Genomic DNA, 24,203 nt, shown 5'->3' with positions numbered 1-24,203 from the left:
AATAGGCAGAAAACATTTTGATGTCCCATAACCTCATAAGCGATTACCAGTGAATTAAGAAACAGAATATAACAAACGCTCTTGAATATATATTTCAGTAATTGAATTCATTAACATATACAGCAGTAGTATATAACGAATGCATAATCAGACCGGAATAACAGCAGAATTAGACCTCTTTATGATTGGATTCATATTGACACCAGCACCAGTAGTTGCATTAGAATAAAAAAACACGAGCAACAAAATATCCGGCAATTGTATCGTAATGAATTAAATTCAGGACTGTTGGACTAGTTAGATCTGTACCGTATTAAAATGAACACGAAACATCCGGTGTTAATTTGTTAGCGTGTCTCAAATACTAATAGATCAAAATAGTAATGGGATACAATCAACAAACAACCCAACGAAGGAATATTAGGATTCATATGAAGGGCATTCGAATTAATCACAAGTTTGTAGTGAACAGAGAACTCATGTAGGAAGACCAATTTATTGTTTAATGAGAAATTAAAAAGCGTCTCCGTAAAATATGAAAGCTATACATCAAATAGATTATTTGCACATCTTCCTTTAGCTGTCCTTTACATATTTCATGGTTCGTCAAATGATTATTATTATTACAAATACCCAGTTTTTACATTCCTAACATCTCCAGTTATATGTTATTATGAGAGATATTCAACTTCTGGTGTTATGAACCATTTATATTTGTCAACATAGGTAGCATACAACATAAGTTGACCGATAGAATTGAACTAATGTATTTGACAGTCACATGATCAGTTGGTTGTCGTATTGCAAAATGAATATGCGATCATGTTCATTTAACACGTTTACGTGAAATACCATAAACATCCAAAAGTTCCATAACATTAAAACACAAGTTTGACAGTTTAATGTAGCTTCATTCAGGATTCGATGAAAAATGAAATGAATATTGTTAGGATGTGCAGAAAAATAGACCAATAGTTATCATGTTAAGTCGAATGTTGTCCTTGGTCAGTCAGTCAGCTACAACGTAGAACCAGGCACTTATGTGCATCGGTCCAGGTTGCCATACCGCATGTTGTCCTTGGACGGTAAATGTATATTTCCTATTGGTCGATATTTACTTCACTTGTTTAATATTGTGTAAATGTTGTTTTCTGTTTTTATGGTACGATGTGGTCTGCTTGGTTAGTATATAAACAGAGCGTGTTTGAATTATATTCATATCTCAGAGGCTGTGATTTTCCATCTGGACTCAACTGGCTGGGATATACAGGGAAGCAGGGCCAATCAGGACTCTAGGTCGTCCATTACGTGTCACTAAATCGATCGATATAAAACGCTGCTTATCAAAACCTGCTGTCACCCGTTACAACAAATTTACAACCATAGGCTTAGAATTTTGAAACCCATAATAAGAAGTTCTTTTACAGAAACAATAACATTAGCATAGCTTCTTACTTAGATGGGTCGACTTCATTATAAATCACCCTTGATAGAATTCGGAAAACCCAGTCAGATATCAATAACAAAAATATATAACCTACTACCTATATCACTTTAATGTTAAATAGAAACTCGATAGATTTACTCGCATGAGTGTGAAACTACAATGGCAACAAGATATTTGTTTACGACCAATTAAATGAACTTTCTATAAAGTTATACATGTCCTTACATTGTTGTTTGTTTGTAAATATTATAGTCATCTGCAAAAAAATACTCCCATTTTCTAAAACATATTTCTTTCGACTCCAACTTACAGAGTTTCCTGAAATATAACAAGTTACATTCATTTAGACCTATCTATGATTTCGATAATGTAATTAGAAGACGAAGATTATCAGAACTATGTGACACATTCCGAACAATCTGATCACACGTACTTGTTTAGAGCATTCATATATAAAAATAAAAGGTCAACTAGACTGGAAACGGGGTAAGAAGAGATAAGGATAATGAGAAGAGTAATAATAATAATGTGAACACAATTCGAAGCCTAATCACTCTGGCTAATAAGTCAATATTACAAGGATAGGTTTAAGGTAAGAACAAACTGTCTTTGAATGCACAAAGAGGGTTAGAATTTAGTATGGCTAAGGCTTCAATAAACCTTAGTATACGCCCTTTTACACTTTTATACAACACCACAAAATCTGAATTTAGATCAGTCTTGTGACCTGTTTCAATTATATGTTTAGCGATAGAGGATGATGGATGTTTATCATCTACTCTTTATTGGGTCACCTGATTGTATTTGTTTCTGCAGCCATTTGGGTTCATGTTCACTCACCCTAATGTTGAGATCACGATTGCTCCTCCCTATGTATGTGTGACCACACACACATCTAAATCGGTAAACACAGTGGGATGTGACATAATCGTTTTCATGTCTTTTAAGTTTTTGGATGAAGCATGCACCTTGTTCTTTCTTTGATGATGACCTTTGCTGCGCAATACGTTTATTTGATGACTGATTTAAGTCTTTATTTCAATAAAACGCTATTTGAATCACCTCTGAACGGTAAGGCTACAGTAGGTCACGCAGTACCATGTACTTTCCATCTATTTATGAATTTCAGAGGACAGCCATTTTCTACTAACGTTTTATTTAACAACTTGACATCATCATCAATGGCGTCGGTTGTACAAATATTATCGAGTCTGTTGAAAAAACACATTACCAAACCACGTTTGTATTTTACAGGGCAATAACTATAATAACTAAGATATTGACCTGTCCACGTTGGTTTTCTAAAAATAAATCGCTTGACTGAGCCATCTTCTCGTCTACTCAGAAGTATATCTAAGAAGGTAAGCTGGTCGTTCTTCGCCTCTTCACATGAGAGACTAATATTGTTTTGGAGAGTGTCAAGTTTATTTAGTAAACAGTACATATCCTCTTTTCTCTCACAAACAACTAAGATATCGTCCACAAATTTATTATAAAGTGATATGTTTCCGATTAGGTCATCAGTCTGATTTTCAACATGTGCCATGAATACATCTGCTAATAATGGTCCTAGCGGACTACCCATAGCAACTCCATCAATCTGACGAAAGTATTCACCTTCAAAAGTGAACTGAACTTTGTCAGTACATAATAGTAAATCTTTAAGAATTTTTAAAGGGATATATAATTTAAGATTGTTTACAGATATGTAATCACATAATATATCAATGGGTTTTTTTCAAAGGTACATTTGTAAACAAGCAATTCACATGAAATAAACACAATGTGTTTACCTTGATATTAATATCACCTAAATGATGGACCCTATTCGAAAACATCTATGTAAGTATTCTCTAAAGGATTCTTTTGAACTGGTCTACAAAAATGTTAACCACATTCATTCAAAGTCTTTTTACGATAAAATTATAAAACACAGTTACCTAGACATCAATGTACTGGACAATTTGAAAGGAGAAAAAAAAATACAAAAATACATTTATAAAAAGTACCTCAAAACTATAGTGAAATAATCATTATTCCATTGTATTGCACAATCTATGTTATTGGATAACACGACGTTGTGGATCAAATATATTTTTTTTGAATTCAAGTATAACTTCAATATCCGGTTGTGATATTTGTTTTCTGCCAGCTTTTGAAGAATATTGTGCCAATATCTCATCAGGAAGATCATCTAAATGAAGAATATGAGAAAAGTAGATGTGATTGTGTAGGATGTGGTTTTATTGTTTTCCTAATATAAATGATAACTGAATACAATGAAGTTAATAAAAGGCCATATACAATTACTGTACTCACTTTATTTAATTACACATCTGAATACAAAATAAAAATAAGCGTTCTACTTAGTATATACTAAGAAGCCTCAGATACCTGAGCCAGAGTGAAGTGGTATTCAAACACGTAATTCAGTAATTGAAAGTTAGGTGGTTTGATTAGTAAGCAACCATCCACCTAATAAAGTGACTGTTTTCTCATTCAATTCCTGAACTACAGTAACTAAGACACATAGAAAAAGAATTCACTCGTTCACTACATTTAAAAGCTACTGAGGGAAACAATTGTAGTCTTTTGACATTTATGAAAGTAAGGTACATCTCTCTCTGTGTTAATAACTCCTTAAAAACTTCTGGCAGTTAGTAACAACAGATCAAAATTAAAATGTTTTCTCAGGAAAAATAGATATTTCGACAACACGTCCGATTATAAGATGAAATTATGTGAAAGGATTATGGGTTTAAATGAAATTGAATCAGAAAGTGAAAAATAAGTCAAAATTACACATAAACATGTGAACATTCAAACCATAAACTAATGGTACCATGTTATTGATAGAGGTGACGCGAACAGTAGAAGCACTAAGCAAAATGTTAATCGATAAACTTAACCCTCTTAAATATTAATGCTTCAAACAATCAAACCAAATAGCTGCCACACAGTTATGGAGACATGTTGAAAATATGCGTCATTTAATGGTTTTACCATCATTTCATAAACTTACTATCAGTTCAGACAATAAGACATCCTAACTGAAGAACGTGTACAAAACGGATAGTAACACAAGGTCAACTGTGCTTCTTTAGTGTTTACTTTATTGAATGATCAACCAAAATTAATACACTTCGTTTAAAGTAAAGTGTCACAGTAGTCAAGGCGTTTAGCTTTTAGACACTAAGTAGCAAGTTAGAAACGAACTTCATCTAATTTGGTTTAGACAACCATGTAGTATTCAATAATCCTGATAGTCGAAATGTATCTTAAAGTAAAGTATACGATTCTGTACTTGGTAAATGAGTAGAATAGTTCAAACTGATCAAGATATAGAATTAAATAAACATACTTTCTAGAGCTAAACGACATTTTCCGCTTTGACCAAAACTAGATTCAATATAACCATATATACGTTGAATATGATCAGAAGAATCTTCATGTGATTTAATAATTAAATAAGCACGCAAACCAACAAATATTTCCCAATTCGTTTCACGTTTAAATAAACCATGAACAATACACATTCGTGGATTAACAATTCGTTCAAGTTGACCACGACGAGTTTTAGATTTACATACCTACAAAAAGAGTTAGAATTATGACACCAGAAAAGATCAAGTATGATAAAGACTATTAGGATTATCGATTTTTCCAAAATAATCCCTGAGTCTTTGGTATAAAAGTATGAATCGTTTGAGTTAGATAAGTGAAAATCTCATCAGTAACCTCCATTGGGTATGATTAAACGATGATTACTTAGAGAGTAATTCTTGTTTTCGAATTGGTGGTATTCAAATGGTGTGGATTCACAAAACCCAAATTATTCTTACAAGAGAAACAAATATATGTCAAAAAGAGCACTTGTAGAAACTAAGTACACTATTAAATAACTAGGCTATAATGGTAAAAACTGAAATACTGGAACATTCGATACTCATAACAATGAAAATTACAACTAATGAGAAAAATCTCGACCACTGAATCTAGAGGTTAAGCGTTCACATGCGAGACTGATAGGTCCTGGGTCCGAATCTCGCGAGGTGGGATTGTCAATGAGCACTGTTGAGGAATCCCACACTAGCACAAAACGACCGTCCAGTACTTCCAGGTTTTCCATGATGGTCTAGCTTCAATTTACTCGTGAACTCAACTATTGAAACTACCATAATATCCATAAAACCCTTTTCTGATAATTATGAGAAAAAGACTTGAATGCGTGGGATACCATATATGAATAACTGCAAAACATCAAAAACTGTTCGGCTTGACTGGAAAAATATTTAGACTTACAAAATGGTAACTATCACTACATTCAAACTATAAAATAGCCTTTAGTAAACAGAAATTTCTAAAATACAACCTCTATTCATATATGAGAAAGGTCAATAATCAGTGTGATAGTGAACTAAGTAAAAAAAAAGTATATGCCATCTCTCCTATTCATGTTGTTTAAGTGTGCCCATATATGTAGGGCTTCAGCTGTCAAAGTGCATTTGTATAAAGCAAAACAAAACCTCATGAAGGATGCATGTTCGATTGAAAGCAATTTTAGGACAAGATTCAATGACACAACAATTCATGAACGAACTAATCGGAGTTCGAGTCCCAGAGTGAGCATCAACTCTGAGATGCAGGTACATCCAGCTGACGAGTCCCAAAACACGACGAAACGCGCGTCCTGGATTCCACTGCTAGCCACTATCCATCTTTGCTTATAATCGGTAGCAAGTTATGAATTTTGACGCGAAATTCATTCATCCATTTGGCTAAATAGCGTGTTAGCATTTTAAATAATGTCAGTTCGTGATGAAAACCCTAAATCTAATTCCTAACCTTAACCATCAACTATAAATCATAATTCTATTTCCTCACACTGGTTTATAACACTCGTCTAGCCCTAGATAGTTGGAGGACATGCCCAAGGTCACTTTGGTGTCGCTCAAAGGTGGTTTATAAATTACGGTTTCACCGTGTAGAGGTTAATTCCTCTTCATTTTCAACTCCAATACATGATATCCCGTTAATTATATATTTTAACAGACCAATTGTCCTAGTAGTATTAGTGATATCGACAGATATCAGTAGTATCTATCATCAATCGAAAGTGAAATGTCTGGGTCTATGAAGATCAAAGAAGAGAATGAAAAGAAAGAATGATTGTTGTGGGAACAAAAGAACAATGAAGTTTAAGATGATTGACTTATGTTTGCAAAAGGAACAATCAAGTTTGAGGCAATTGAAAGACATTTTGCAAATGAAGTATTTATTGTATGATTCTCAGATTTTACTAAGATGTTCTATAATTTTGTATTAAAATACGTTCAATTATCCTCACTTTGTGTTCTCATTCACTGAATTATGAGTTTACTTGGAAATATTCAAAAGTCAAAGAACCAGATGTTGTGTGTCGTTAATAATTAATAAATCCCACAAACATGAGAGAAGTAATGATACTAGGAAATCAAGGAATCAAAAGTCGAAATGCCCTTATAAGTGTTAAGCAACTGTAGATAAATTATTGATTATCTGAGTTGACAACCATTGAAAGGATAGAGAAAAGCTGAAGCAAAATCATGCTTTCAATCAGACTCACATATACTTTTACATAGTAGATTAATTGCAGTAGGTAGGTAATAAAAGTCCGTCTAGCCCTATAAACCTGAAATAATATTGTTGATCAAGTTGTAATGTGGCTGCCAACTTGTAATGACTCGATATTGTATTCAGTAGTTTCTTTTTTTCAGAGAGAGTTACAGCCAATTTCAAAGATTCCAATCAAAATATGTCTGTAATATTGAGGAACCTAACTGGTAGAATTAGAGCGTTATTATGTGCTAGACATTGGTTGCTATTGTAAATATCTCAGTCCTACAAGTCATTTGTAACCAGAATAGTTCAATGGTAATATCATATATTGTGAAGTTGCATACTGATGTTGACTCGAATCCCATTAAGAAAGACCAGTTTTGTTAACATTTTAAGTGCACCTTGCTAATAAGTGTCACCAACCAGCGCGAAACCCAAGTCTAACGACTTTCAATTGACTACTTTCAATCACCTAACACATATATTATCTATACAGAGTCACCTATCTAAATATATGTGAAAATTGGTAGTACTGTAGTGAACAGTATACGGGTGGAACAATCGGATGTATTGAACACAAAATAACAGGATTTGTTAATAAAATCTGACAATCATAAATTAAATGTTTAATTTGCGAAATGTCCATCAATTGTCTCAAAATGACTCAGACTTCATTGTTCTTGCATTTTCATACAAATTGCATTCGGTTTCCATTCTTTACTGTTTGATCCCTCTTGTCTCTCTGCTGCCAGACCTTCTGTTCACGACTACCACCATATACTACTTATGTTAATCATCAATTAAAAGCCTTGTTGATAAAGCATGTTAATGTAAGAAACAAAAACAGAAAACAAAATAAAAACGTACAAGTAATTTACTTAAATAATTTGATTTATAATTTGAATCATTTAATTGTACTAAAACACGTCCATGTAAAGCGATACGACAACTAGTTATTGAATATGTATCTAATTTAGCGCCAATAGCTAATCCATTCATTGGACAAATAACTGGATGTTCAAATTCCAATAACAAATAAAGATTATCATCTAATTTAAAAGTAATAAGGGGGAGAAAAAGGAAAAAAAATATGAGATTAACACAAGAGATAAAATTCAATTAAGAATGAATGATTTATCCCATTTCACTTAAATGATAATTATTTTCCTTAATAACTTGGTACGTTTGGACAACAAAAGAAATGAAGCTTTCACATTATTCTTCATGTTGCAGGAATTAAGTAGGCGAATATCACATATATCAATCAATATGACCGGAAAATAGAAATATATTAGATACGATTAATAGTCAATAAAGTAGTGTAAAAAAAATCAATCGAGGCATACGCACAGTATGCACATATGCCAATAAGAGACTGATCAATTTCAGTCCTAAAACATCAATGGGAAGATTCAAGTAAAACAATATCAAGGGATTTGTATATACGTTTAAATTAGCACTCCTATAGATATAAAAGGATGACAAGTGAAAGTTCAGATGGTTTTCTATTACCATTTAAGTATTGCCAATCCACAAATTGAATTACCTCGCCAAATGCCCTGGTACGGGCGAGAGTCCGCTCTCCCTCTCACATGGCCACGTGCGTACAACCACTGCCAGGGAAGTCCTACTCACGGCCTTCTCGTGGCATTACTGTTGTTTACAAAATTGAGAGGATGAAAAGCAAATGTCCGACACTTTCATGGGGTAGGTGGACATGGAGAGTCCACCTAGGGGAGTTGGAAAACCCTCATTCCATACCAAGCATGCACATGGATTTGCTCCAAGATCCTAAAGGAACAAATGACGTATGAACCTATTGTTGGTCACTGGTCACTGACGTTGCTTCACTGCCTCGTGGATCAGACGGTTAGGTTGAAGGCTCCAGGTGTGGCCCACCTAAGAAAACCATCTACTTCGGTTTAGGCACCCGAGCAGTATTATAGCCCCTCACAGAAATAGAATGACTTATGTGGTACATATCTATTTTGTATCTCCTTGTACCAATGTTTATGTGTTTGAATAAATAAATTTAAATATACAAAATAGAACTGTTTATGAATTATTCAAAGTCAATTGTATCTTATATTAATACATAGAAACATAATAACAAACTAACTAACCTGTTTCATCAGAAATCTCATCAACATACTTATACATTGTTGTTTTATCAAATTCATTTGAATTTTCTATACTATTTAAATGTTTATCCGATTTTATTTTAGTAAAAAATGTTAAACTACTTAATACAGTTTCTTGACTAATAAATATATGTAAACGTGATTGACTTTTAATAGATGATTTAAAATAGGATACTTTTTTAATACAAGTTAATATACATGCATAACATGGAATTAAATTCTCCGTTGAAGTTATATCACCAATAAGACCACGTTCTAATAAATTTGAATCTAATTGTGATACACAAATACCAGCACGATCACCCTAAAAGATAAAAATAAAACCAGATGGTGATGATGAAGAAAACGTTAGATAAAAAGGTTCAAATCAACTTGGTACTTTGGTGAGAACGATAGTTTATGGATGACCTTTGAGCGACGCTAAATTGACCTTGAGAATGGACACCTACTGACTAAGAGTAAATAAGGGTCATAAATCATGGGAGTGTCCAACTAATAACTAGGACCAAGTAAGGCTGATAAACTTGTGTAAGGAATTAGAACTATGATTTACAGTTGATGGTTAAGGTTAAAAATTAGATTGAGAGTTTTCATCATGAACTGGCATCAGCTATAATGCCATAACTTTATTTAACCAAATGGATGGGTGAATTTCGTGCCGAAATCCGAGACCTGTTAACTTATACCTGATTAGTTCGTTCATAAATTATAGTCTCACCGTTACTTTAAATGGAAAACTAATACCTAAAAGCAAGAAATAATAATTTATATATAGATAGTGACTAGCTTTGTGGGGAAATTCTCAGAGTTCTATTGAGAAGCCATGACCAGTGGAGCTAATCCATGTCAGGTAGAGACAGATATTTACCTCAGTATAATCGAAGATGGTTGCTCTATTTCGTGGATTGGTTGAGGTTAGACAATAACGCTGTTGAATACAGACACAGTGGTCTAGATATTAAGCGTTCACACGCGAGACCGTAGGCCCTGGGTTCAAATCTTACGAGCGAGGCTGTGGATGAGCGCAGCTGAAGAGTGCCACAACAAGACGAAACGGCCATCCAGTTCTTCCAGATTATTATTGGTGGTTTAACATCGATCGGTTCATGATTTCAATCAAAAACTTAATAATCTTCACAACACCATACTGATATAGATATATACCAGAAGTATTGAAACTATGCTACTATAGTATTGCTTAATGCAAATGCAGTAGGTCAAACCTCAACTCACCAATATCATTTTATAGAAACATCTTCAATAACTCATGATTGTTTGAAGCACAGGTGGAAAAAACACATCTAATTGTCTTTTAACAGTTACTAACTTATGATTTATATATTTTTTACATATATCAGAATGGAATCTAAGATGTGTGAGGTACTGTCTATTTGGAATTCATCGACTGGACGAACCAGTTATAGTGGATACAATCCGTTCAGGATGCATATAAAGTTATAGAAATTGATCGTTTGTTAACCTGGATATCAACATAGGGGAAATGACAAATTCTTAATGATATATTAACTTATACTATGGAACTATTTATTAAAAAAAACTTACCACAAATTGTTAATTCAGTAACTTGGTAAAAAAAAGAGACGAACTGTATAAAACTTCTTAGAATAACTAAGTAAAATCTAATAAACTTGATTATGTTTGAAGAGATATGCAGAAGAAAAACATTCACCAACACCTTCATGTATTACTGTTGGAGTGATCCAGAAAATTGCTTGCAAAAGACAAGCAAGCATCAGGAAACACTAAGAAGCGTTTCATCCAATCGGCGTCACTTGAAGTTTTAGCCAAAAATATCAAGGAAGTGAAACGTCACATGCAGAGGTTCTGATTAGCTGATTGCTACACTGCTACTATGTTTAGTAGCATTCCAGAATCTTCTAGTAACCCAAGGACATTTAGAATATTATAAAAACCCTGTATTTTCTGCATTAAAATGAACCTTGGAGTAAACTACTTCTCGCATACTTTGCATCTCCTCTCTCGTGTTCAGGTCGCTGTATAGTTCTAGCTTGGGGTTACAGAATAGCTTAGGAGACGAATATAGCGTTTAATCCGCAAGACTTATCAACTACACATTGGATAAGAGAAAAACAATAAATGACCAGACAACAGTAATTTAGAGTTCGTGGTACTAAACTATTGACAATGAATATTATATGTTGATAGATATCGCGAAGTGGGGTGGTGTTTACGAAATTGACGGGACGAAAAATTAATGTCCAGCGCTTTAACCGGACTATCGTAATTAATTGTTGGAAACTCTAGGTGATATGGCTCAGAAATGATCACAATGGCGTAGGTGTATACACTCTTTGTCTTCCTTTAAACTATGAGATTAAAATTGCTTTATAGCTTTCTACGTAGTAATTCTTTCTACCTGTACTATATCTTTATATACGATCCTTCTTTTATATATTACTATCATTGAATTAACTATTTCTATGAATATGGTGTTCATCTTGTTGTGCTAATCAGGTGTGGCAACTTGGACTGATGCATGTATGCGCCTGGTCCTATCGTTGGAGATGACTTTGACTATAACATTTTACTAGATTTAGTAATCTGTTAAAATGAGTTTAAAATTTCATGCAAATTTTAACTTGCACATTTCTCATATTAAACAAAAAAGGAATCTAGTTAGTTGTAAATGTTTAGTAATAATAATATTTAACTAAATAACATACTGGTCCGATTGATTGAATTGGCTGACGAAATACTTGAATAGATTTAATCTTCTTTTGAATTCGTTGATAAGGTAAACCAATGGTCTATTAAGATAATGAATAGAAGACAAATTTAGAATCTTAAGTTTAAAAAATAAATAAGTCATACATTAACATTGAAACGAAAATCATAAGTAAAGACCAATCCTCTAGTGTAATAAGACTATTAAATCACTGGTGTAAAAGTCACTGACAAGTGGTCTGAGTCGTGTTGTTAGGTGTAGACTTTCTGGTTAGGATCCGCGAGATGATAGCAACCAATGGTTATATACCTTGAATGACATGGCTCAAAATCGTTCGCAATAGCACAATTTGTGTTCTCCCAAATCCTGATCTTAATTCGTCATGCCCCTTATTTTTCTCTTTCCGAATTGTCATTGGATTATACTCCTTGAATAACATCTTCAAACCCTAATGTTTCCGATCACTGCTTATACTTTTACTACCTCTACCACTATGGGATTTGAATCGACAATTGTATCTCTGTGATAATGTGGTATGGCAACTCGAAGTGATGTACGTACGTACGAAGTTCTACGTTGTTGCTGACTGTCAGAATTGATTATGTAGGGCAAATAATTTACGACATAGATGATACCACCAGTTGGAGAACTACTATAAACTGAAACGTTTATTACATAGTTTCGTTTCGTTTTTTCCAGGGCCCCTCAACAGTACAGATTTTAATTTGAACTAATGCTGATTAGAAACGAATTTTTATTACTCAAAACAATGAAGAGTAGAATGTAATTGTGAATATCTAGAACCATGGGTCTGGAAACTATTTTGTTTTTCAATGTGTTGCTTAGTTCCACATACAGTACTAGATTGCTTGCGTAGTCGACACAGAGATAATATGCCATTTCGTGAGACAGGAAAATATACCCTGTAAATACAATTGTTTCCATCATCACTGTACAAGATGTTACAAACTTTTTGAAGTGCTACTATCATACAATTTATAACGTCCTGAATTGTTGCTTTAGACTTGTATTAATAAAAACAGTACGCTCTTGAACATTATCATATTAAGTAGGATTGACGACACTTTTTTGAAATTCAACAAAATATTGAACAGTATTCTCACCGTCGAAATCCTCTATCACTCATGGACGGGTGGCTTGTTGTTTGGAAATCGAGTAACTGTACCCACAAACTTACGCCGTAAGGTGATGTTAAAACTGTATACTGCACACCCAGGGGTAACACGGATGAAGGCACTTGCATGTGGCTATGTATATTGGCCGAATATTGATGCTCAAATCGAAGAATATGTTCAAAGATGTTCCGCATGTGCAAAAGCCATCAAAGCCCCTTCCAAGATAGAAATGAAGAGTTGGGAGACACCAACAAAACCGTGGTCAAGAGTGCATGTGGATTTCGCCGGTCCCATAAACGAGAAACAGTACTTGATGATCGTTGATGCCTTCTCAAAATGGCCAGAGATCCACTACATGAAGTCTCTTTCGACAAAAGCTACTATCGAAAAACTGAAACAAGTATTCAGCTGCTTTGGGTGTCCAGACAGATAGGTGTCTGATAATGGACCACAGTTTACCTCCGCTGAATTTTCGAAGTTCTGCGCCGCCAACGCCGTTAGGCATATGAAGACATCCCCATACGATCCGCAGTCTAACGGTTTAGTTGAAGTTCGTCAATACGTTTAAAAGAGCACTGCTTAAAGCCGAGGGAAAAGGGGAAATAGAAGAGATGATTCAACGATTTTTACAAACCTACCAACACCCAAAACAGCAAGAAATAATCAAGAAAGTCCAGCAGAAGCAATTGTTTGAAGAAAGATTAGAACACCTATAGAGCAAATGAAACCAAAACCTAGAGCCAACCTCTGCAAGAACAAACGAACGGAACACCTATTCAACAAGCGACATGGTACATTGACCAGAAGGTTGAGGGTGGGACAAGCGGTAATAGCAAGAGATTTCACGCGAGTAAAGTCAACCCGGAAGTTTGGCATCATAATACGAAAAAAAGGGGAAAGTTATCTATGAAGTAAAAGTTTGACAAAAGATATGAGCGCGACGTGCAAACCAGATACAGACAATCAGACAAGAGCGGGACACAGGAAATGCTATTAAATCAAATATACCATTAAATATATTAACTGAGTGGGATAATGAAATTAAAGATAACCCTAATAATAATAAGACGTATAAAACACTCCCAACAAGGTCCGAACGCATCAGAGTGACAGCTAATTGAACAAAAATAAACCCTAACGATCGTTCTTATCTTTAATGCGTCAAAAAAAGAGGGGTTATATTCTAGTGAAGATCTAACTACGAGTAACGTCTGAGACCTATTAATGGACTAATCTTATTTATATACTCTTATGGTATAAATATTCAGTAACTAGATTATGTATGTCTATATTCCTCTTATTATAAGCTTCATTTTGACCTATAGATTATTATTGTACGATTTACTGTTTCTAGGTTATGCTCAGTTTATTAATTACCGTCTCTCACGTTCGCAGCCACTTTTTGGCTTTATTGTGTATGGATGTTATTTTCTATTTTATGGTGCGTTGCGGTCTGTTTGTTTGGTATATAAACCCAGTATATCTGAAGTAAATGATTCGATTCGATTCGATTTGCACAGTGGAGGCTGTTATTGGCATTCTGGACTCAGCTGGACGGGCTAGGCGAACATAGGACCAATAGGACACTAGGCTGCTCATACCGGTCGGACGTCACTGGTTTAGTACAGTATAAGAGCGAATAAGTCGTATTTTGATTGGCGAATAGATTACGTGATAGCTAGCGGCTCATAAAGTCACGACAAGATGTCTGTCCACAACTATATTAATAATGACCTCAAAAGATTCATCACACACCTTGCTAACTTCCTTCAGCACTCTCCGTAATACAGCAAAGTCTTTTTCTCAAACGCCCGGGAAAGAATAATGAAGAATAGTAAAGTATAGCATGAATTGACAAATTGTAAGACTGAATGTCGAGTAATCCCAAAAGCACATAGCCTCTTTATGTAGTAAGCCAGACGGAAAACTTTCTTCGATAATAGTAAAACATGAGAAGACCAAAAGAGATCAAAGGAAAAAGTAACAACAAGATAATTGACTTTCTACACTGTGTTTATCAAAGAGTCTCCAATGGCACAAACATTATGGGATCCCAACATGGTGTTTAGATGCCGTTCATGCCTCATGCTAAAATTAACAGCTTTACATTTAGACGGATTAAGTTGTTGGATAGTGCGTACTTATCACACTAATTGTCAAATTGGTTGTAGATGTTCTGAACGATTATACAAGTGCAAACTGTGTAACTATTTGTGGACCTCTCTTGTGTCACCGATCAATACTCAGTAAATATTTGATATCTAGTAATTAATGCTACTGTTTTGTTTTTCTTCAGAATATGACTATCGAAATAACCAAAGAGAATAAACGGAACAAATCACTTCGGTATTTGTATATTGTAATTCCCTTGGTCGTCTCATTCTTTCTTATGTGTGTCGGTTGTGTGATTTGGAAATGGTTGCATAAAAGAAGTAATTAATGATTCTCAGAAATGTCTTGGGATAGAATCAAAAGCAGAAATATAGTCAGAAAAGCGCATCGAACATACTTCTTACGCTTTTCCGAACTGAACACTATATTGTGATGCAGAACAGCAACGGCATCTAAGGTGCTTCTTTTGCATCTGTAAGTAAATTGACACGGATCAATGTGCTCTTTTATTGCAGGTTGAAGTGGGAGTATCAATAACTTTTCCATTGTTTTGTGGAGAGATGAAGTTATTGCTATGGGTCTGAATTCCACATTCTTATCACCAGATACTTTCTTAGATATAGGGATTATCTTTATCTTTCTCCACATTTTCGGTATGAGATTGGCTGAGAAGGATCTGTTAAATATAGTTGTGAACGGATAACATAGGACGTCAGTACATTTTTAAAAGGAGGTTTAGGATACCATCAGATCCTAAACATCGGGATGAATTAAGTGACTGGAGACATCTTCGGACATCAGTTTCAGTGAAACTAGGAACACAGCTATTCTTTAAACCTGTGGATGAAGGGAGCATTACATCAGATGACTGACGTATAGAAGACTTAGTTAAGTTACGAACATTCAGTTGGTTATGGTTCGTAACTTAACTAAGTCTTCTATACGTCAGTCATCTGATGTAATGCTCCCTTCATCCACAGGTTTAAAGAATAGCTGTGTTCCTAGTTTCACTGAAACTGATGTCCGAAGATGTCTCTAGTCACTTAATTCATCCCGATGTTTAGGATCTGATGGTATCCTAAACCTCCTTTTAAAAATGTACTGACGTCCTATGTTATCCGTTCACAACTATATTTAACAGATCCTTCTCAGCCAATCTCATACCGAAAATGTGGAGAAAGATAAAGATAATCCCTATATCTAAGAAAGTATCTGGTGATAAGAATGTGGAATTCAGACCCATAGCAATAACTTCATCTCTCCACAAAACAATGGAAAAGTTATTGATACTCCCACTTCAACCTGCAATAAAAGAGCACATTGATCCGTGTCAATTTACTTACAGATGCAAAAGAAGCACCTTAGATGCCGTTGCTGTTCTGCATCACAATATAGTGTTCAGTTCGGAAAAGCGTAAGAAGTATGTTCGATGCGCTTTTCTGGACTATATTTCTGCTTTTGATTCTATCCCAAGACATTTCTGAGAATCATTAATTACTTCTTTTATGCAACCATTTCCAAATCACACAACCGACACACATAAGAAAGAATGAGACGACCAAGGAATTACAATATACAAATACCGAAGTGATTTGTTCCGTTTATTCTCTTTGGTTATTTCGATAGTCATATTCTGAAGAAAAACAAAACAGTAGCATTAATTACTAGATATCAAATATTTACTGAGTATTGATCGGTGACACAAGAGAGGTCCACAAATAGTTACACAGTTTGCACTTGTATAATCGTTCAGAACATCTACAACCAATTCGACAATTAGTGTGATAAGTACGCACTATCCAACAACTTAATCCGTCTAAATGTAAAGCTGTTAATTTTAGCATGAGGCATGAACGGCATCTAAACACCATGTTGGGATCCCATAATGTTTGTGCCATTGGAGACTCTTTGATAAACACAGTGTAGAAAGTCAATTATCTTGTTGTTACTTTTTCCTTTGATCTCTTTTGGTCTTCTCATGTTTTACTATTATCGAAGAAAGTTTTCCGTCTGGCTTACTACATAAAGAGGCTATGTGCTTTTGGGATTACTCGACATTCAGTCTTACAATTTGTCAATTCATGCTATACTTTACTATTCTTCATTATTCTTTCCCGGGCGTTTGAGAAAAAGACTTTGCTGTATTACGGAGAGTGCTGAAGGAAGTTAGCAAGGTGTGTGATGAATCTTTTGAGGTCATTATTAATATAGTTGTGGACAGACATCTTGTCGTGACTTTATGAGCCGCTAGCTATCACGTAATCTATTCGCCAATCAAAATACGACTTATTCGCTCTTATACTGTACTAAACCAGTGACGTCCGACCGGTATGAGCAGCCTAGTGTCCTATTGGTCCTATGTTCGCCTAGCCCGTCCAGCTGAGTCCAGAATGCCAATAACAGCCTCCACTGTGCAAATCGAATCGAATCGAATCATTTACTTCAGATATACTGGGTTTATATACCAAACAAACAGACCGCAACGCACCATAAAATAGAAAATAACATCCATACACAATAAAGCCAAAAAGTGGCTGCGAACGTGAGAGACGGTAATTAATAAACTGAGCATAACCTAGAAACAGTAAATCGTACAATAATAATCTATAGGTCAAAATGAAGCTTATAATAAGGGGAATATAGACATACATAATCTAGTTACTGAATATTTATACCATAAGAGTATATAAATAAGATTAGTCCATTAATAGGTCTCAGACGTTACTCGTAGTTAGATCTTCACTAAGATATAATACATCTAAGTTCTTGAAACTGCTGGCAGGTGTTATCTTATTAGATACTAACCATCTCTTTCATTCATATATTTCTCCTTGTATATCTTCTGGTAAACCGAGATGTATTTTCATTAACATCCACACACACAATTAAAGGTATAAGAGTTCTATAATACTTCATCTAGTAAATATACTCTGTGACGAACAGGTTGTTAGAATCGACTTAGTCAATAACCTGTATTCTTAGACATGTTTCTAGTCTTAAAACGTTGTTTAGATTGGGATCTTTTTCGCTTTTTTCTTTTTCCACTTTTTTGTCCTTTTGCAAAGGAAACTTGTTGAAATACCTCGTGCTGAGGATTCTACATTGTTCGAAAATATAATATTGAATAAATCGATTAGTAATAATAATAGATTGTGCGACTAAGGAACATAAAAATGTGTTAAAAACGAAATAAAAAAGATAACTTGTTGAAATATCTAGATGGGATGAACAGGTTGCCCAGATATTCGAGCAGGCCGGCGCTAGAAAGCTTCAAAACACCGTCTGTCCCTCAGATCACTAGCTTTCATAGCTGCAGTGATTTATGAAAGGACATGTCTTTACATCAAAGTTTCAAGTTGTGATTCCAATAGGAGTGGTCGTATTACTATATTCTTTGGCAGTATTTTCTATTGCCCAAAAAATACTTTGCAGTTGGACGCAGTGAAAATTCTTTTCAGTTAAAACCATCAGAGACGTGTAGCCAATTTTGTAAGTTGCGAAACGATTTTATTCAATTTGTAAGCTAGCGGGATGATTGAGTAGACTTTGACCTTGTGAATTTGTAGCCTTAGTAACGATGATATTGTACAGAAGTTGGTGTTAAATGATGTTTTCGTTAACCGAATCTATTATTATAAGTTCTTGCAACGGAAATATCAAGAGAAATCTGACGCGCAAACGAATCCACAGTTAAATAATAGTGGCAGTCATCAAAAGCACCACTATTGGAACTGTTAGTGTTGTCGGTAAGCTTTACTACAAGTAAGCAACAACCTATTATGCTAATCGATAGATTAACTCATCAAAATTTAGTAGTCGTATTTGATAACCTCATTTTCAGAACGAAAAGCCAATGTCCGACGCTCCAACCGGGTTGGTGGACAACAACAGTCTATCTAGGGGAGTTGGAAAACCCTGATTCTAAATCAATGGTGCACATGACTGGCTCCGGGAACCTGAGGGATAAAATGGCGTATGAACCAATTATTGGTCACCTGATACCATGGGACTGCGTCTCATGACATTGCTCCACTACCTTGTGGATCAAACCCTCAGGTTGAAGGCTCCGGGTGTGGCCCCATAAGTAAACCACCTGCTTCGGTCTGGGCACCCGAGCAGTATCAGAGCCCACACACAAATCAAGTGACTTGCGTGGCGCATGTGTATTCAGTACCTCTTTGTACCAATATATATGTGTTCAAATAAATAAAATAACATGCAGAGAGTTATCCCTTCGCGGCTGCCCATAAGGAGGAAGAATATTTCTTCTTGAGGGACCTGGAACAGAAACTCGATTAGTATTGGTCTTAGCGACCGGGTGGCGTGATCAAAAAGTTCAAGAAAAATAAGTAGAACTGAAAAAAATTAACGTGAGAGATGTTTTAAAGGAACGGATATTGTAAAAGATGGGACTAGTTTTCTCGAACTATTATTAATTATAACTTTTTTCTGTAACTACTGAGTAAATCGATTACTATGCACACATATTCCCTTTATCATAAGATTTCTATTAACCTATTAACCACTGTTGTATGGCTAACTATTCCTAATTTGTTCCCAGTCTATTATTCAGTCTCGAAACCACTTCTGGCTCGACCGTGTATGGTTGTTAGTTTTCATTTCATGGTGTGAAGTGGTCTGATATGCTTGTACACAGACTACGTCTACTTGAAATATAATGTAGTAGATGCTGGTTGATAACTTTTAGATCTTAAGGTAGGGGAAGACAGAAGCTAGACAATCGTGAACAAACGGGGACTAGCTGTTGAATCAAGGTTGATAGGGTTGATCAGACGTGCACTGGTAAAATCCGAGAAATTAAACTGTAGAGTAAAAAGTAAACGCACAAAAAAGCAAATTAGAATCAGGATTCTGACTGGTGATTTGTTATACGATGTTGTTTAGCGGTTATAAGACGTAATAAAGGACACCAAAATGTTGGGTTTGAAACTCAGTAGAAGAAATGACTAACTTGAGTAAAATGAAATAAAATCAGCTTAAAATATTAGTAATGAAATAAAATATCAAACATGTGCAAGTTACTTGACCAACACTTGTAGTCCCAGATAGCACAGTTCCAGTAAGAATGGTACCTTGTCCAGTAATTGTGAAACAATGATCCACAGCAAATACAAAACCCATATCTTTCAACTTATTACGCTTCTCAGTTGGATCATGTATTGATCGTGCCAATAAAGAGATTAGATTTTTAATTTCTTGTGAATTGTTTGTACGTTGTTCAGATGTAAATTCTACCTGTTACACAAATTATAAATTGTACCGCCTAATGAATTAAACAAAATATTTTTGATAGTAACAAATTAACGGTAAATACGAAGGTAAATATACTATAAACAAGAATAATATAGTAATATAGACGAAATAAAGAATAAACCATGCCTACAGCTTGGAGGAAATTGATTCTAGTAGTAATTTAATGAGACAATAGTTAGGAAAATTATTAGAACCATGATTCTTTAAATATGTGAAGTTTTTATAAAATATGTCGTTAGAGTCCATACTTAATTTTCTTTCCAGGTGAAATCACCTAAACACCATAAACGGGGGAGACAATAGCTTAGTACGGAATTTAGTTTTATCAATTTTTAATGATGGCTAACAACTTCATATATCCTTAGTCATTCGAAATGCGAATACGGTTTGAAGTTTTCCGACTGAAAAACCTATAAATAATTTACTAATGATATACTCTTGTTTGAGATGAAAGTGCTAAACAAAGATTGAAGCTAAAACTTCCTGACATCACCAGTTAGGCAAGATATTTTTTATATCCCGAAATAAAAATACAATTACGTGTAGCATATATCGGAAAAGTGATTCCTATTCGGATGTTTGGTAGTCGATAAAGTTATAAGACAAATCTCCAACAAAAATGGAATAGAACAGAGATGCAGAAAGAAACATTGACGCAGTGTTTGGATTCTCAGAGCTCAGTACGTATAGAGTCCGTTCAGACCCACATACATATAAATCATGAGTAAACTGTCTACGATTATCTCAATGTTTTTGACTCACGAACTTAACTATCAAACTGCTATTTACAAGTCCACATTTGGAAACTCTGGCACCAAGATTATTTAATAAACCATAATATGAAGATAGTGCAACAACCGATAAAATAAATAATACAAACCAATAGAATCTCGTGCATTGAGATGATAAAACAAAGGACAAAATACTATTTACTGCCAAAAGAACAAGAATATTAATGAAGCAGATATCTGTCCTGATTATCATCTAACAAACTTATAAATTGGATAACTCGTTATCAAGTGAAGTTTAATGACAAAAAAGCATATATGTGCCTGGTCCTACGTTGTAGCTTACTGACTGATAAAAAAGCGCCAATAATAATCTTAGAATTGTTTAGATAAGAAATGACTTCGGAAGAGAGAAGGGTGCAGACATGTTACACATGTACAAATGAAAATAATTGATATTATACCTGAACACCACCAGGAGCAGCTGAAATTTCTGCAATTTCCGACTGTTTAAAAATTGTATTCTCCAACGTTTTTAGGATACGCTTTTTCATCTTTGAGCAGTATAATCACAGCAAATTACAATACCTTCTGAATTAATTCGTCCCTTTGATTTTCATGTAACAAATCACACTTATTGAGGACTACCAACATTTTCTCACAAGCTATCTCACCAATCACCAAACACTCGGCAGTTTGGGTTTGAAAACCCTTAGTGACATCGACAACAAGAATGACGATATCGATTATTTGGGACCCTAGAATTTGGAATAATAATAATGATAACACTATAGTCTATCGTTGAGAATAAGCCACCCGCCCAGAAAAACTAGCTTTAAAAAGTAAAATCTAGTGACAAAGCTTTAAATTTACCTTTAAAGGATAGGATACTCCATATATATGAAATATACCCGGAAACAAGAAAAACGAATGAATTGGATTTACAGTAAAGCACTGCAAAAACCGGTTCGTTTATGTTGCCGAAGTTTTATAACACAAACAGTGTAAACAAGCAACCACTTAACATAGTTTCGTCGATGTTTCACTACTATTTAAACTATCTGATAGTATGGTTGCTTAAAATTTTTAGAGCCAACAGTCACCAAATATCCTGAATTTAGACAGCCGAAGATTCACAATACTTAAAAGTGTTGTTTGGCTTACAATGATTCACACTAGAAATTTTGGCTTGTATTTATCATTTATTCATTTGCGTATAGTCAATACGTAGTTTTCGCTACTTAGACTAACGTTTTTGAGTTAAAATGCAGTAATTAAGACAATGATTGTTTGCAAGGTCGATAAGAGAAAAAAGTAGTCATAAGGGATGGCACCACCATGAACCCAAGTACAACATAATCACTTCAATTTCCTTTCCGATCTAGATTACATTATATAGTGAGTGTTCATACAAACATTGAGTGACAAGAGTCAAAAAGTGAAACCAAGAAAAACACCTTAATTCAATACTTACTGTTTTAAGTATAGCTATGGTACTTAAAACATTTGGTACCACTATGTTTACCTGGACTTAAGCATCATAACAAAATATTTTGTACGTATGACGACATACAGGGATACACGACGGCCTAATTAGGATTCTATATATGTATAAAGCAATACATGGGCACAATTAAGCCCTACAGTTTAAATTAGAACGGAAGTGGTTATCCTTAGATTTTTAAGGATTCTGAAGGAATAAAGATACTTGCCAATCCCATAGACGGTAAATATCACAATTAATTAGCAGCAAACATGGCAGATAAATCGAGGGACTGTAGTTGTAAAGTATCCCAATTTCCGATTTTTGAGCTTTTCTAAAATCAAATAGAAATTTGTAGTTTTTCCCAAAGTCTGGAGAAATTTTGGGGCGACCCAAAAAGGAAGATCTTCCCTAAGTTTTGGGGATTTAACCAGTTTCAAGCTACTTTGAGGAAAACAACCATGCATAAACAAAATTCCTATGTTTTCCTTGCATTTCAATAAAGCTCTCTTATTGCAGATTCCTGAAAGTTTCCATAAACCTAGTACAATTTTCCCTCAAAATATAAAGATCGGGATAAAGACGAAAACAAGGTGACTCACCACACAAAACCGTCTTTATGAGTGACCCATGCCCGGGACAGTCAACAAGGGTAAACTGAACCTTTTCGAAGTTTTCGCTTATAGAAGGCATAAAAGGGTAGCCCGCCGAATCCACGACAAAGGAAGAAAATCCAAGATCAAGCGTGATACCTCGTTTTTTACTCTGAGGATTTTTATCAAACGCGCTAGTACTAGCAATAGTGCTTAAGACTTTTGCTAGGCTCGTTTTTCCTGAGTCGACATGTCCCAGCACTCCCACGTTAACATTAAGCATCTCAAATGATATCAGTGACCTTGAAGAACCAAATTCAAATGGCTCAAATGGTTGGGGGGTTAAGTTCAGATGATCCCAATGGTTCAGGATTGAATAGAAGTTTTTGCTGAACAGGCTGCCGTATCTGGTAGCAGTGGATCATCGATGTAACCAGGTCAGAACTTAAGTATATTTAGCAACAAAATAGAAAAAGGAATTGGTAAATTATAGTGGGATACTGTCTTTGGTCATCTCCTAAAGAACTCCTGGGAAGTCACTTAGACTAGCTCAGACGGTAGCGATTTCCAAAATTTGGCTACTCTTGAGGAGTAGCAGGTTTTCTTACAGTCCGTTCTGCTTTGCTGTGCCTCCAGTTTCTGGGTTTTATCCTTAAGTTTTGTGTTATGACTAAGCATAAGTAGGTGTTTAAGGGGATGTCCAAAAGTGTTCAGGATTCTGTAAGTCACTAGAAGGTCACCCCTAAGACTCCTGTACTCTAATGAGTAAAGTCCGTAATTGGTAAGTTCGTTGTTATCTGTGAAGTTGAGTCAGGTCCTTCTGAAGTGCCAGTATGTCCTCTTGGTTGCGTATCGCTCTCCAAAGTTCCACATCATCAGCAAAAAGTAATAAGTCAGACGATATCTGTTGTAGAAGATCATTTGTATAAACCAAGAAAGGAAGAAATCCTAGTACTGAACGCTGGGGGACCCCACTAAGACATC

General features: G+C 34.9%; 1 protein-coding gene across 2 annotated transcripts; it reads right to left on the bottom strand.

Annotated features, from left to right (window-relative positions):
* Positions 1–70: 70 nt before the first annotated feature.
* On the bottom strand, positions 71–23,550 carry MS3_00001576 (uncharacterized protein; the record flags this gene model as incomplete). 2 transcript variants are annotated; one of them, XM_012938500.3, is made up of 10 exons in its annotated part: positions 71–303; positions 3,457–3,641; positions 4,809–5,037; positions 7,913–8,094; positions 9,169–9,490; positions 11,892–11,975; positions 20,185–20,397; positions 21,608–21,697; positions 21,732–21,901; positions 23,229–23,502. In XM_012938500.3, the coding sequence occupies 9 exons, from the start codon at positions 23,500–23,502 to the stop codon at positions 3,508–3,510; spliced, it is 1,698 nt and encodes a 565-aa protein (XP_012793954.2). In that variant the 3' UTR covers positions 71–303; positions 3,457–3,507. The 2 variants fall into 2 exon arrangements, with proteins under 2 accessions (XP_012793954.2, XP_051072885.1); XM_051209041.1 differs by having other exon boundaries at positions 21,608–21,901; positions 23,229–23,550.
* Positions 23,551–24,203: the final 653 nt, after the last annotated feature.

This window comes from Schistosoma haematobium, chromosome 1 (genome assembly GCF_000699445.3).
Source record: "Schistosoma haematobium chromosome 1, whole genome shotgun sequence".
Lineage (NCBI taxonomy): Eukaryota > Metazoa > Platyhelminthes > Trematoda > Strigeidida > Schistosomatidae > Schistosoma > Schistosoma haematobium.
The sequence above is the reverse complement of the archived record's forward strand: the minus strand, read 5'-3'. Positions and strand labels throughout refer to the sequence as shown.